Raw genomic sequence first — 15,171 nt, 5'->3', positions numbered from 1 at the left:
GGGAAGGCTTAGGAGTAAGGATCGACGGCGAATATCTGAGGAACCTTCGGTTTGCCGATGACATTGTTCTATTCAGCAATACTGCAGACGAGTTACAACAAATAATTGAGGGGCTTAACAGAGAGAGTGCAAGAGTGGGGCTGGAGATTAATATGCAGAAGATAAAGATAATGATCAATAACCAGGCAAAGGAACAAGAGTTCAAGATTGCTAGTCAGCCTCTAGAGTCTAGCTGTGAAGGAGTACGTTTACCCAGGTCAACTAATCAGAGGGAACCCTGATCATGAGCAGGAAATTCATAGAAGAATAAAAATGAGTCGGATCACATACAGCAGACATTGTCAGCTCCTGACTGGAAACTTGTCATTGTCATTGAAAAGGAAGGTGTACAATCAGTGCATTTTACCGGTGCTGACATATGGGACAGAGACTTGGAGACTGACAAAGAAGCTTGAGAACGAGTTAAGGACCGCACAAAGAGTGATAAGATGAAGAATGCTAGGCGTAACGTTAAGAGACAGAAAGAGAGCGGTTTGAATCAGAGCAAACGGGTATAGCTAATTGACATTAAGAGAACAAATGGAGCTGGGCAGGTCATGTAATGCGCAGGTCAGATAACCGCTGGACCATTAGGGTTGCAGAATTGGTACCAAGAGAAGGGAAACGCAGTCAAGGACGGCAGAAGACTAGGTGGGGCGATGGATGGATGGATGAATAACTTTCTTGAGGTCTCTCGGTGCGCGCGATTAGCGCGCACCGTGCGCAAGCCTTGTTCCCATTGTACGAGGGGGAACGGGTAAAGTACACTATGGGTCGCAAAGTGGTATCCGCTTTATGAACCTTCGGTAAGCCATAAAGCGCAAGGAGCGCGCCATTATGGCAAAGAAGCGAGTAGTAGAGTGTTACGTTTCGCCTACGACGCGCGGTATAGCCGGCGCGGATGCAACGGACGCCGGGGCTTCGTTCAAAGCGGCGGACATTTTGGCCCGTTCGGCGCCGCCGCTACGCCTCCCCGCCAAGCGCGTCCAGGCATGTTCCAATGCCACGTGTCTTCGTGTGCGCGCGTGTGTGTGTGTGCATGTTGGTGCCCACGCTTGTCGAAGAGCGGCAGCCGGGGAGAGGAGCTCCCCCAACTGTGAAGCGAGGAGGTCTGACCGGCGCCGGCCCGGCGGATGCGTCACCTACTCGTCTCAACGTGCCCGAGCGGCGCCGTCACGTGCGCGTCTATCAAGGCGTTCCTTCTTGCCCTCAACTGCGAGAGTATAAAAGCAGCTGCCCCCGGACGCCAAAAGAGGCTCCGATTTCTTCAGTTGAGTTACGTGCTCTCCCGTCTCTCCACTTCGGTCGACCTGACCGCCCGCTCTTTTGCGATGCTAGAATAAACAAGTTGTTCTGTTACCAGTCGACTCATGCTTTGCCGGGACCTTCGGATGCTTCCAGTTGTGCCCCAGGCCGCCAGGCCAACGCTACCCTTGGGGCTTGCAACCCGATTGCAACAACGGGTGTCAGCGCTGAGATTCCAACAAGAGTGACTTGGTGCTCAGGAGAAACAAAGTGGAACACCTCCGCTAGGAGTTTCTGTGGTTCTTTCTGTACCTTCAAGGTAGGGTCCCTGGTGAGCCGGACGTAAGTGTCCTGGTTGTAAAGCAGATCCAGTTTTTTAGAGCGCAGCTCTTTGGCGTCCGTTCCTGGGTTTCGCGTCGTCGTCGGCGTTGTCGTCGGCCTCGTAACCAGCTCCGCCCCCCTTTCATCCCCCCAGCGCTAGCAGCGACCGACTGATACCGCTGGATGCCGCTGTCGCCGCTAGAGAGTCAAGATAACGTGACTGCATAGAACACCGTCGCCGCCATGCAGAAAGAGGAGGAAAGGGTCCCCCCCCCCCCCCCCCCTGTTCTTGTGTGGCGGATAGGGTGCTCTTCAGTTGCATCAGTCAGTCGCTGCTATCTCTTCCCTCCTCCCTTTATCGTGTTGTCCGCTTGCTGCGCGCGCTTCTGCCCCCATCGTTTGCCGCTGGGTGTACACGCCGCCCCCCTCCCCCCTCTTCCTGCGAGTCTCCGGTTGTCAAAGCGCCGGCTCGAACTTAATTCCTTTCTTCGCTCCTCCTCCAATGCAACCCCTGTGCGGTGGCAATCAGAGAGCCAGATCGGTGGCGGCGGATCTGTATATGTGCACCGCCCGAGCCGAAATTGCCGCTGCCGTTCGCCCTGTGCGGTGGCAATCAGAGAGCCAGATCGGTGGCGGCTTGACATAAAGACAAACAGCAATTTCCTAACACTTATGCGGGAGAACATCCCGTTCCTCTCGCTCGTAACGCGTCCCACGGCTGTGACAACCTCGCGAGGCACTTGTATAGATCTCGTCTTTGAGAATCAAGCATTGGTGTACCAAGTCGAACATATATCAGTCTATTTCTCCGACCACAAAGCTTCCTTCATGACTGTCAAGAACTGTTAGTGGAGTCTTTGTTAAAGGAATACGTGTGAAAAATAAAAAAAAAATTCTGTGATAGCGCATACATGTGTTGCTCGATTTCTTTGCCTCAATCTATCGAAAAGGTGAAACAGCTTATTTGCTGCGCTCAAATTTCGCATTAGGAAGTAACGTAATCGTCGGTAATTTTTTTTTTCTTTCGTACATGGCCGTAACCAGGAGAAGTGTGGCGTTTCCCTTGTCAGCAGGGAGAATGACGATGTCAGAGTCGTCATGAAGCCGCTTGAAAGCGCTACGTTGCTCAGCAGAAAAGGGTGAAGCAAATTTCCGCTGATGCAACCCGACAGAGGACACCGATAACACCGTTTCGGGCTTCATCCCGGTGAGACTGATGAACTTGGCTGACGGTGTGATCCACAGCGCAGACCACCTTTCTCGCGTCCGGGGCAGGATCAACATTGAAGCTTAGGCCTAGCTCAAGAACTGAAGCCTCAGCAGGATCAAGATTGTGCGAAGGCAGATTACGCACTGCCGCAGTCGCGCCGTGTGGGCAATGGGGTTTGGCTGTGTCCGAGAGTCTGTCGAGCTTCCGTGTGGAAGCCGAAACGTGTTGTCTTGTAATAAGTTTTACTTGGTTTGTGTACGTCTTTCCTTTGTCACGTCTCATTATCCCAACCAGACGGGCTTTCGTCGAACTCTCGATTACAGACGCCTAGCTATTCTGAAGCTACCCGCCGTGGTTGCTTAGAGACTATGGTGTTGGGCTGAGGTCGTGGGATCGAACCCCGGCCACGGCGGCAGCATTTAGATGGGGTCGAAATGCGGAAGCACCTGTGTACTTAGATTTAGGAGCACGTTAAAGAACCACAGGTGATTTAAATCTCCGGAGTTCCCCACTACGGCGTGCCTCATAATGAAATCGTGGTTTTAGCACGTGAAACCCATAATTTAATCTTATTCTGAAGCCACTTGGAAGTTCTCCCAAAATTTCATTATTCTCTGCCCATGCTTGCAGTTTTAATTGAATTGCCTGCATTGCTAACCTGTATATTACCGATGTAATGGGCAACGGTCAATATGTGTGAATTTCATCTTTCTTCCCATTCCTTTTATAAATTAAATCCATTCTATTTTGTCGCCAACTGTCTAGTATTCGTCAACGTCTTAAAGCTTTTGCACTGCTTTCAACCTTACTTTTTGGTCCTAGTTTATTAATCAGCCTAACGGAAAGCTCGTCTAGGCTTGTGGCTGGGCGCTTTGGAATTTTCTCTTCAGCTTTCTTCCAGTTGAAATTTGTCAGCACCAGCTGCTTTGCTCCCACCTGGTTCTCTTTCATGCTCTTTTTTTCCTCAAATACAACGTCGTCATTGCCTTGGAAAGATTTGGCTGTTATTTTTCGGATGTAATTTATTGCCGCTTCCCCTTCCAGTTTGCTTCCATCTTCGTCTAAGATATGTTGTTGTATTGTGCCAAACTTCCTGCCTAACAAGTCATTGTGGTTCCAAAATATTCTAGGTGCGGCCTTTTTTTTTTTTCTCACGTACTTCCGAGAACGAAGTTCACTTTTACGTTTTATCTTTGCCTGAACCAGTATTTGAACCACAGATTTTTTCTACCGGTATATTTCCCATTTCGGCTACTTCATCCTGCGGAAACTGCGCCTTTTTTTTTTTTCTGCTTGCCTGTGCTCTCGGGATGCTCTCAGTCGTTTGGCGATCGCTTCTGCTATCTACTTGTCCCACCAGCTTTTCAGTTTTTTTCCTTTCCAACGAACATGTTGCTTCTCTTTCCGTATTTCTGTTATTTCATTTAGAAGCTCACTATATTCCCTCTCTTTGCTTGACCATTTGCCAAGTTCTTCCTCGACTCTAGTGACTATATTTGTTATTTGTTAAGCGTTCAAATTTGTAGTGGGGCCATTTTGCACTCCTTGCTCTCTTTCGCAACTGCATATCCCATTTTCAAAATGATGCGTTTATGGCCACTCCCTAAGCTGCTATCCCCTTCCTCGAACTTGGATGCAGCAAGCGCCTCTGGCGGTGGCGGCCCGAATAATGACCTTGAGGCGCTGTTCGTTTTCACTCACAACGCATTATGCAGTCTAAGTCCCAGTTTGACCTTGGCTGAGCTTGAAGATCGCATTTAGGGAACCAGGCGTTTTGTGGGTGCATACCTGGAGTAGTACAGCTATCGCTCTAAAGAATTACTGGCTCTCCCGTAATCGAGAGTAGATGTAAGCATGAAATGGCTACCGGCAGAGCAGATTGGTTGGAGATGATACTAGCTACAATATTAAAATGTGTGTAGTGCATCTTAGTAATGCCCTACCTTGCCACACCACGCCGCACCAGGCTATACTGTGCACTGGTCTAAGGACGCAATAGTTTTCTGTCACAGACACAACCTCATTACAAGTATCGTCTTGACCAAACAGCCATCCGCGGTGCGCCTGACGTCATTTCTTCCACTGTGCGGAAAGCCAATTTTTAAGTTTTGAGACAAGATGCATGCGCATCAAGCCTTAATATTAATACATAAAATTTCTCGTATACCTTCCGGTAATGTTGACTTGTAAAATTGTCGTTATGTACAGAGGAAAAGTGTTCAAAATCTGCGGGCTTGGGTTTTAACGCACTGCTTCTACACGATATAACGGCCAATGCTTTACTTTCTCGCTAGATTTAGCGGGCTACGTTGGTGAGCAAAACCGGAAGTCGTCCAGGGCCTATGTTTGTAAACAGTGAAAGGGTCAAATAGTGCCCTAGCTGTATCTGAATTTTGCAAAATTCAGATACAGCTAGGGCACTATTGACCTTTTCACTGTTTGCTGACCGATATATTGTTGACCCACTGTATTGACCCATACCCTCTTCCCCCCAGTGCAGGGTAGCAAACCAGACGTGCGTCTGGCTAACCTCCCTGCCTTTCCTGTTATTCGATTTCTCTCTCTCTCTCTCTGAACGTCACTATAGGAAATGACAAAACCTCAGCGCACTAGAAGTTACAGCTTGAGGGATATTGTGAACGAACATTTGGAGGAACTGGGAAGCAATATTAGAGAGTTATAGCTCCACGGGACAGCGTAGAAGCCACTGCGCATGTGGTATCGCGCATGCGCACTGGCGTCTATGCTGGCCCGCTGGCTCAGTGAGGTGTGACTCTCTATTGTTTGTAACTTGTTTGAGAAGTAATTAGCGCACGTAATGAGGTCTTGACTGGTTGCCCGGATGTTCTCGTTTGAGTGTCCGGATAATGGCTCCGGCTTTTGGCTCAAGGTCACTTGAAAGTCGCCGACAACGGCAGCTAAAAGTATTGCATGCTTAAGATGTCACCTCGATCTAAGCCAGAAATAAACATTCGCAGTCCGTTAGCGGTGGCTTTTGCGCCGGCTTCAGTATATACAGTGGTAGCTAACTGTGCCCCATCCTCTGCCCGGCGGGCTGCTCGCCGTGTACGTGGACAACCGTTATAACGGAGTAATGTGCATAACAAAGCAAGTTCGATTCTCCCCTCCATGTCGTTATAACGAGCTTCTACGATATTATTTGCATTACCTTGAAAAAGTTAGTGACGTTTCACTCCGTGAACGCGGTTCGGGCGCTAGCGCATGGGTGCCATTCCTACATAATCGCGACAGCAATTATATGGACACTCCAGGAGCATTTCTGCCGTCGCCGCAATGTTCTGTATAACGTGCAAGGGCGATAACATCGTCCCTCGTGCCCGCGCGCGGTATGCTGTATGCGCGAGTGAAAGAGTGCGACGGCGAGCCGACGATGGCGGCTCAATCCCTAGCGTGCAAGGGAGGAAAGCGGAAAGGAAGCGCGCCGTCTTCCTTCGCGGGCTTGAATAAGGGGGTTGGGGAGCGCGGAAACGGGCTTCACGCTGTTGAGGAGTTTCTAAGTTACGGCGTCTTGCCCGATACATCCGCATTGTCCACAAGCCGCTTAGTACGTTCCTCAGGAGTTTCCCGGGCACGCGAGGCCCACGCCTTTTGCTGGATTTGTTCCAACCTGTGCCCGGCGCTTGGCCACGAGTTCAGGGTCGGTCGACTCGCGGTCGGCCTGCCGCCGCTCGCGTCGCTGTTCTGGCCTTCTCGCTCGGCCACTCGATGACGAGGCGAACCCGGTACCTTCATAACGCACGCGCAACCCGTAGCAACTGCCAGAGAAGGCCAACCTAGTGCACCTCCGCCTACCCTCCTCCTCCGAGACGCTTCACCTCCTGTCTCTTTCCCCGCTTCGCAGAACGCCACCTAGGCGTTGCTCAAGGTGGCGTTGCGTTGCTGCGTGCTCAACCGACACCACCTTGGCTCAACGCGCTCCTTCGTACTTTCCCCGGCACGCGATTCGCTTTACCGCCTTGACGAACTCTGGCGGTCACTGTACGAATTCCTGGATCATCCTGAGGCTCCAGCCACTGGGACCAGGCTTCTTCATCTCGAGCGTACCAGCGAAAGCATCAGACCCCATGATGTGAATAATTAAGTCTCCCTTATCGCTGTTTTCCTTACCTTCTCAATCCCGCCACTTCACAAGCCAATTCATGCAGCCCTTTAAGGCCAAAGGTGTGAATAAAGACGCGTAAACGACGACAATTACCACCTCGAGGCGCCTTGCTCCTCCGGCGCTCGCTTCCTTCGCGCTTTCAAACATGGCATCGCCAATTTCGCTGGCGAGCCACGTACGCTTGCGCGTAAAAGTCACGTTGGAAGTGATAGGGAAGGAGGTGATGTACCCCTGTCGTTAGAAAAAGAGTTCACTCCCGTTAAGCAGACTTCGTTAATTCGAATTTTCGCCTAATTCGAACGCGATAGAAAGCCCCGGCGCGAAACCATACATTGGGCTATGGAGGGAGGAGGAGGAGGAGGAGGAGGAAGTAAACTTTATTGCTCTAGAAAGAGTAATTCAGCGGTCGGGCCGGATGTCTACATCTTCTATTGGTTGATGACGATCTCCGGCCTGCATGGTTGGCGCCCCCATTCCAGGGCACCACTGAGCGTGGCTGCTCGTCAGGCATGATCCACCAGCCTTCGTTGGAGGCTAGGGTCGCCGCTGGAAAGCACGCTCTCCCACTGCTCCGCACTCGGATTTTCTATTTTGTGGAATGCCTTATTCGTATTGCACTCCCACGTGATGTGATAAAGTGTGGGTATTGCGCTACACCACGGGCGTGTGTCCCTGTACTGACTTGGGAACATTTTGCTTAATATATGCAAATTTGGGAAAGTTCCTGTCTGGAACACCCATGTAGTTCGAACGAGAAAGCACGTCGCTGCGTTTAATTCGGCGCCCAATCGTGCGAGCAGCGGTTACACTAAAAAACTTGAAAACGCAGTTAATTCAGTGGACTGCGACACTGGCTCCTAGGCGACCACAGTGACGGCAGTAGCCTATTCCACACTGATGATTCGCCCAGGCCACTTGCGCTGTGCCCTGGACGTTGTCTCTCTTATCGATTTTGTCAGCGCCGACGGGTCAGGTATTGAGGTCTGTGGACCAGCGACCGACGAGTTATAGTTATTAAGGCGAAAGCCTTAGAGCTCTGTTTCAAGGTCGCGTTGTGAGGTACAGAAAATATCACGTGACCCAAGGAAGGGCAGAAACGTAGCAAAGCATGTACAGGCGTTTATAAGAGATGATTAATTATTAGCAAAGTTAATTAATGATTGATTGGTTATTAAATTAAGGTGGATAAAGTAGATGACTGAGGAATAAGGTGGATTAAGGTAGATTATGGATGATTAAGGTGAATTACAAGGCTTTCGCCTTCAGGTCTCTTAGGCGATAGCTAAGGACACCTGAGAATTTTGTACTACTTCATTAACTTCAAGCACCAAAAAAATTTGAATTCGTTCATTTCGCCATAGTTTGTTAATTCGACCTTTCAAATAATTCTATGAACACCCGCAGTCCCTGAAGCATTGAATTAACTGGAGTCGACTCTATATACCACTGTACGACTGCATTCCTGAGTAGGTCAAAATTAAATTATGGCGTTTTACTTGCCAAGACCACGATCTGAATATGAGGCGCGCCGTAGTGTGGGACTCCGGAAATTTGGACCCCCTTGTTTTTTTTAACGTGCATAAATGCGGCCACCATGGCCGAGATTCGATACAGCAACTTCGTGCTTAGCAGCCCAACACCATAACCCCTAAGCAACCACGGCGGGTCCTCTGTAGGTATACCTGTCAAACGAACTTGAACTAAGGTTTCAGTTGAAGAAAGCTGCCTAAGATGCCATGCGGGAGCCATTGGATCTTATACATATTAGACCTACGAAAGAAAAAAAAAAAGCTTAATTCAGCCCAACAAACTCAGTATGAGGCAAGTTTCAGTTCCACGAACATTTTTCACAATTCAGCAGCACCTGCACGTGAATTTGGTCGGCGGTAATAGTGCTCGACGCTTTTTTGTTGCTTGCCTTTTGCGTGAAGTACATTAATATGAGGTTTTATGGCACTCAGCCAGGCGCCCAGTTCAGCGTACTAAAGGTAAACGCCTTCTTCCCTTCCTGCTCCATTTCTTTCGCAATACTTCCCATTATTGTGTCTTTGAACTTCATCCTCCATCGTGGGACTATATATATATATATATATATATATATATATATATATATATATATATATATATATATATATATATATATATATATATATATATATATATATATATATATATATATATATATATATATATATATATATATATATATGTAACTGCGAGGGAGGCCAGCATGACATGTCAGGCATCCAAGCTCTTTGCAAGGCAACCTTTCTGACGCCGTTCTTCTCTTCCCATCTATCCTTTAGTTCGGGGCCTTCGATCCCTGAAAGCATTCCAACAACGCCAACGCTTTCATCCGAAGCGTTCGCACGATTAGCCGCGAGTTGCCAACTTCCCAGCGGACAGACAGACGACGAGCACATCGCGTTCGCGCTGGGAGCGACTAGAAGCGAACGATGTCACCACATGCATGCGTGCTTTTCCCGTGATCCCTCGTTTTTTTTTCTATTTTAATGCGAAGCACTCTCGACGACATCGACACAATCTTCTGTGCCGGGTATATCTGGTAGCTGGCCTCTTTCGCGAAACAAGAGAACGCTGGGCGCGTGCGCCTGGCATCAACTTCCCTGATACCTATGCGCTGAGAGCTTAATTAATAATAATAAAAAAAAGGATCCGTACACGCTCCTATTGATCGGCTGAAATAAGAGTATTCATTTCAGCATACATAAGGATTGACTTACGCCGAAAAAACAACAACAACCAAAGAACAGGTAAATCTGTAATAGTGCGAGGGTCCACGCAGAAGTTCTGTGCCGCTCTGCTTAGGCTGCTCCCAGAACGCTCCACGCACACACACACACACACACACACACACACACACACACACACACACACACACACACACACACACACACACACACACACACACACACACACACACACACACACACACACACACACACACACACACACACACACACACACACACACACGGCACGGCCTTCGTCAGAATATATATATATATATATATATATATATATATATATATATATATATATATATATATATATATATATATATATATATATATATATATATATATATATATATACTCGCGGACAACTTTCTGTGGCAATGAAGGGAAAATCTACAGAGGCAAAGCACACACAAATGAGCGCGCTTCTGAAAAAAGAGTCCCTCGTTTTCATCCACGTTAGTTTAAGCTGTGGAAGAGAAAACATAGACACCTTATTAGCGACAGTTAAATAAGATAAAACACACCACCGAATGTAAAAGTTTACTTATTTTGCGGATGTTCCCTTCCGCGTCTCGGGCAAACGCGAAACCTTCGCACGTGGAAGCTGCGTCGGTTCAGCGTCTGTTCCGAGTAACCGAAAGCACGGTCAAACGCTGGCGGACTACTCGGCGCGGTAACATATGTGCAGAAGCTCCGCCCCGTAGAACTCCCTCCGTTGCCACATAGAGTTTCTAGTGAGAAACTCTATGGGTGCCTGTATACATCTATATATGTAGACCCATAGGGTACACACGTTGCAAAAACATTACCCGATCGCTGTAGATCGCTTATGTGATTCATAACAACCATTCGCTCGTAAACCAAGGTTGCTTCACATTACGTAGATGTCAACTGGAGATGAGTCCGCTGAATTTGTAACTAAGCTTCAGGAATGTCACGTTACGTTACCTCCTAGAATTCTTATCTCATCCATGTTCGCCATGTCTGGTTTCAGGCGTGTAGCATGTTTCATTCGATACGATAAGGAGGTATCAAAGGGATTGAAGTTGCTTTCTTTGTAGATGGCCTTGGTCATGAGTCACTGGTGCTTGAACGAAGTTTCTTTTTTCTTTCTTTTATTACGTACACTGACAATTTCACAAAAATTTGACGTTAATAAAGAGAAGACAGAACTAGAAATAATGCTCACACGCAGGTGTTCTGATGCAACGGCATCGTAAGATGACTGACTGTATCGCGGACATGAACTACACGTCTGTCTATCGCTGAGTGCATTTCAACATCAAGTCACATCTAAAACAGTTTAATAACACAGCAACCGTATCACTGTGATGAGGCACTGTACACATGGAGCTGCTACCACACGTTACGTTCAGGTTTATTCGCGATTTCTCAAAGTTCCACGCCTAAGTGCAATAAATAAACGAATGACTGCCCAACATTCAGATCACAGACTCAAGCTTTCCTTTACTGTTCTAACACGTATAACTAGCAAAGCGTACATTTTGTACTGAGTTCTTTTTTCTTCTGCGTGTGTAGACACAACACGCCATCATTGGTAAGTATACGACATCGCGGTGGTAAGCCGTTCGTCACGTGACGTTACCGGCTCAGCATCTCTTGCCCGCAACTGAAGCAGTGCCAGTGCGGTTTACCGTAGCTTTCTTTTGGACGTAGAGAGCTTCCGTTGGCTGAAGTTACCGCTGCAGATTTAGGCTTTTTTCATCGTACTTACGCCACCTAAAGGTCCTCGACAGTCCTTTTTGCAGGGGGCACCACTGTGTCCATCTGACTAGGTCTCCACACTGAGCAAGATGACTAAGCCAAAAACGGCGATCCCTCAACAACTTACTCGAGGAACGCCCACAGGTGAAGTCTCTGATACGCCGTGTCCTTGAAGTAACGCCCCACAGGGACAATCGTTGCACAGACGCTTGACCTGGATGTCGGCGCCGAGGCACTTTCGGCGTAGTACAACAACACGACTGCGTCACGGCAACACGACGATTGTTTCCCCCCAAAAATCGAGGCACAGTCGAGAGCAGGAACAGTGCTCGTGGCGACACGTCGCACGCGCTCGCGATGCAGTTCGATGACGCGGCAAGATGACACAACACTCCGGGAAGTGGTATTTAAGTTTGCGTCCGCAACATACCGGCGCCGCTGTGCGTCCTCTTTCGAGCCATGCAGGCGTGGCACGGTTGGGGCAGGTGGTGGCAAAAGAAAAAGCACCAGCGTCCGCTTTTCCGGGCATCGTCCGGCTCGTTCGCTCGAAGCCGTTGCGGACAGTTGACTGGGAACCGAGTGAAACGCCTCGCTGTATCTTACGAAGCTCGCTGCCTGTAACCTCCTCTTGTGCAAGGAAGGCTGCGGCGATCTGTGCACATGGCGTTTCCCCCTGCCGGGAACGAGCCCGAGTCCGGCCAGACTCGCCAAAGGGTCGCCACGGCGGCATCGTCGTCTTGAGCCCAACGTTTCCGGCGAAGCGCTTAGATCACCTTGGCTTCGATGAGTATGGCGACTACGGTGTAGATCACGTATAGCAGCACGAGCAGGGCGCCGAAGGCTCGCTTGACGTGGAACCGCATCACGATCATCGCGACGAGGGTGGACACCAGCGTGGTGGTGATGGTTCCGTACAGGATGCCGATCATGGTCGTCCATTTCAGCTGCACAGGTGACGAAGAAAGTTTGTTAGCGTATGGGCGGGACAAAACGTACACTACTATAGTACGAATGCATTTTGCTACGTCTTGCACGGCGCGCACCGATGCGCCGCTGCAAAGCCATTCGACCAGGGCTCCCGGCAAACAACGGCCACACGAAATGCGAAAGAAAGCAGCGACGGCGAAATGCGGTGGTGACGCCATCTCAAAGCTCGCGTGTTAGTTTCCTGCGACGTCACGGAATCCGATAGCATTTGCCCGGGACTATAGTAATTCGCGTGTTGGCAAAAGAGGATTACATATTGCATCCTAAACGGACTCGAGAATTAACCTAAAGCAACTTCGGAGGCTTTCTCCACGCTCAAAAGCGGGCCGAACGCGCGACAGTGCTATAGAATCGGTGACGTTATACCCATGTCGCAAGCGATATCGTTTGCGCGGGAAGTTCAAAAGATGAAAGTTTCGCTGTCACCTTGTCCGTTAATAATAAGCTTTTCCACACTAGACAAACGTAAGCAAAATTTTGAAAAATTATATACCGTTCCAAACTGGCGCAGTGTTGTCCTTTAGTGTCCCTTTAAGGTAAACGTACTGTAAATCCATAAATCCAGCTACGGTTTTTTTTTTCGCTGCCCATTATTTGAGTCAAGAACAGACAAGCCAGTGATACTTACGCTCATGACCCCTCCGCTTTGGGCAAGCTTTAGTGTATAGGGAATTCCGAAGCCGAGCAGCAGATCTAGGTTGCATCATGTCAAGGTCATCACATGTGGAACGCCGGTCGTACATATAGACGCACAAAGTCGGCAGTGTAGGTCACCGCACGCATGCCCACAACAATGAGAAAGAGGCGACGAGCCGAGTTCGGCCAGCTATACCAATCCTAGGCCATCAACAGAACTACTGGCGCGGACAAAGCTGTCTCGTAAACTGCCATGATAACAGAGCGATTCGAGTCTTTGTGTGTTTTGGTTGTTACATTCAGAGCCGCGTGGTGAACCTGCGAGCAGAGACGCCACTGTGACCATGATTTCATTTTTGGCTGACTGTGCACACGTCTCGTCAGGTTGTTATAAAGGTGACAAACTTTTTCGGACCTGAAGCGGAGTCGGCCTTGGTTGCTATAAAACGCTTAACTAGGAAGACGGATGCGGACAGAGACGACAAAGCTGTACAAACGCTAATTTTTGTCGGTGCAGCGTTTTTTCTATGTCTGCACTCGTATTTTGTTGCGGCAGTTTCGTATTTTTATGACGTGGCTCTATGGGCTTCGGAAACTGCTGTGAAGCTACGGAAGGAGCTCGCAGTCCGTAAGCGACAACGAATTAACTTCGTGTCCATGGCCTTTCCTCTGCTCCTCTTTTAGGTAGCAAAAGATCGGTTAGGCGGAAATGAATGGACCGTAAGAAGTAAATTACGCGTCCATCAAGCAGCAGGTAGAAGCGACAAGGTCAGGTCAGATAATTTAGAATCATTCTAAAAATGATTTACTTAGACACGTTAGACATTTACTTACGCTTGCGAGTGAGTGAACGGTGCTATTGAATATTTTTTTGTTTGTGGCAATGTTGTAACGAAGACATTTAGAGTGATCATAGGCACGCAGCATGCCGGCACACTTCAAAGAATCTGCTCTTATATCGCAACACTGCTACAGTGATTTTACTTTCCGAACAGACATTCAAGACACGTTCGCTGCAATACCAAAAATGCTCCCCCCCTCCCCCCCACCTAAGTGAACTGAGCATCCTGTAAAGCGTGCTTCGTTTAGAGCTTCTGTGCGCGCGGTGAAGCCAACACACTCGTACAGGATTGGCTCATATTTGGGTGGTCGTTGTACAGTACGCCGCGTAAATTAAGACAGATCAGCAACGTCAAACAGAACCTGTCAAGAACATCTATTGCTAACGTGGAAGATAAAAAAAAGCGAAAACGGTGGTGGTTCGCTTTTCTAAGAGAAAACGCAAAATGCAAAAAGTAATTCCTTTTTTGCATTCTTTTGTAATTTCTGCACATCAGCAGTGTAGAAGCCTTGCAGGAGTGCATAGGGGAGGAGGCGTTTAATACAGTTATTCGTTGTCCCCGAGACTTAACACCTTTTATGTTAGCCGTGGTAGCGAGGCGAGACTTGGACATGCTAGAAGGCTGCTCAAGGAAGCTGGAAACAGGAAAACGGAATATCCATGAGCACTTAACTCATAAGTCAGGACTTTAAATAAAAAGCCTAGCACGAGCGAGAGGTTCTAGTAATACACAAATAGCGAAAAAAAATAAAAATGTTCGCAGAGCCTCGCACACAGCCGTACACTAAACTTGATCAAACTAAATTCAATTTCCCTATCGCGGTGATACCGCAATGCCGTGTTACATGGCGTCAGCATCAAACGTGCTGATGTCTCCGCCTGTGTTCGGCTGAAGCACCTCGCAACTGAGGCAACTGCTTCATCGAACTACCATGGCAAGCCGACCTGCAGGCGCGAAGGCGTCGGCTGTCACCGTTTTTTTTTTCTCTTTTTTTTCTCACTACACTAAGAAAACGACGTACAACACAATTAGTTTTCTGACACGTTCTGTTCGAACACAACTCAACAAGATGTCACTACAATATGTCACCGCTACCGCCATTGTTCTTGCTGTCCGCGTCTTTTGTCGCCGTATTGTGACCACATATAGCAGCAAGGAACACGCCACCGCTGTCAGGCTCAAACTGCCCACAACCTGCAGAAGGCGACAAAACGCAGCACGCCCGACAAGCTGATGTCCTTAGTAGTCAGACACCATATATAGACATCGAGAACACAAGCCC

General features: G+C 48.5%; 1 protein-coding gene across 5 annotated transcripts in view; it reads right to left on the bottom strand.

Annotated features, from left to right (window-relative positions):
* Positions 1 to 11,053: 11,053 nt before the first annotated feature.
* Positions 11,054 to 15,171, bottom strand: part of LOC142575637 (mitochondrial sodium/calcium exchanger protein-like) — a 156,699-nt gene continuing 152,581 nt past the window's right edge. For all 5 annotated transcript variants that reach the window (XM_075685159.1, XM_075685156.1, XM_075685155.1 and 2 more), the window contains 2 exons: positions 13,040 to 13,104; positions 11,054 to 12,368 (listed from right to left, as the gene is read on the bottom strand). In XM_075685159.1, the coding sequence (XP_075541274.1) occupies positions 12,189 to 12,368; positions 13,040 to 13,104 (245 nt within the window). In that variant the 3' untranslated portion in view covers positions 11,054 to 12,188. The remainder of the gene's footprint in view (positions 12,369 to 13,039; positions 13,105 to 15,171) is intronic.

This window comes from Dermacentor variabilis, chromosome 3 (genome assembly GCF_050947875.1).
Source record: "Dermacentor variabilis isolate Ectoservices chromosome 3, ASM5094787v1, whole genome shotgun sequence".
Classification (NCBI taxonomy): Eukaryota; Metazoa; Arthropoda; class Arachnida; order Ixodida; family Ixodidae; genus Dermacentor; species Dermacentor variabilis.
Note: the sequence above shows the minus strand (reverse complement) of the source record. Positions and strands in the feature narration are given on the sequence as shown.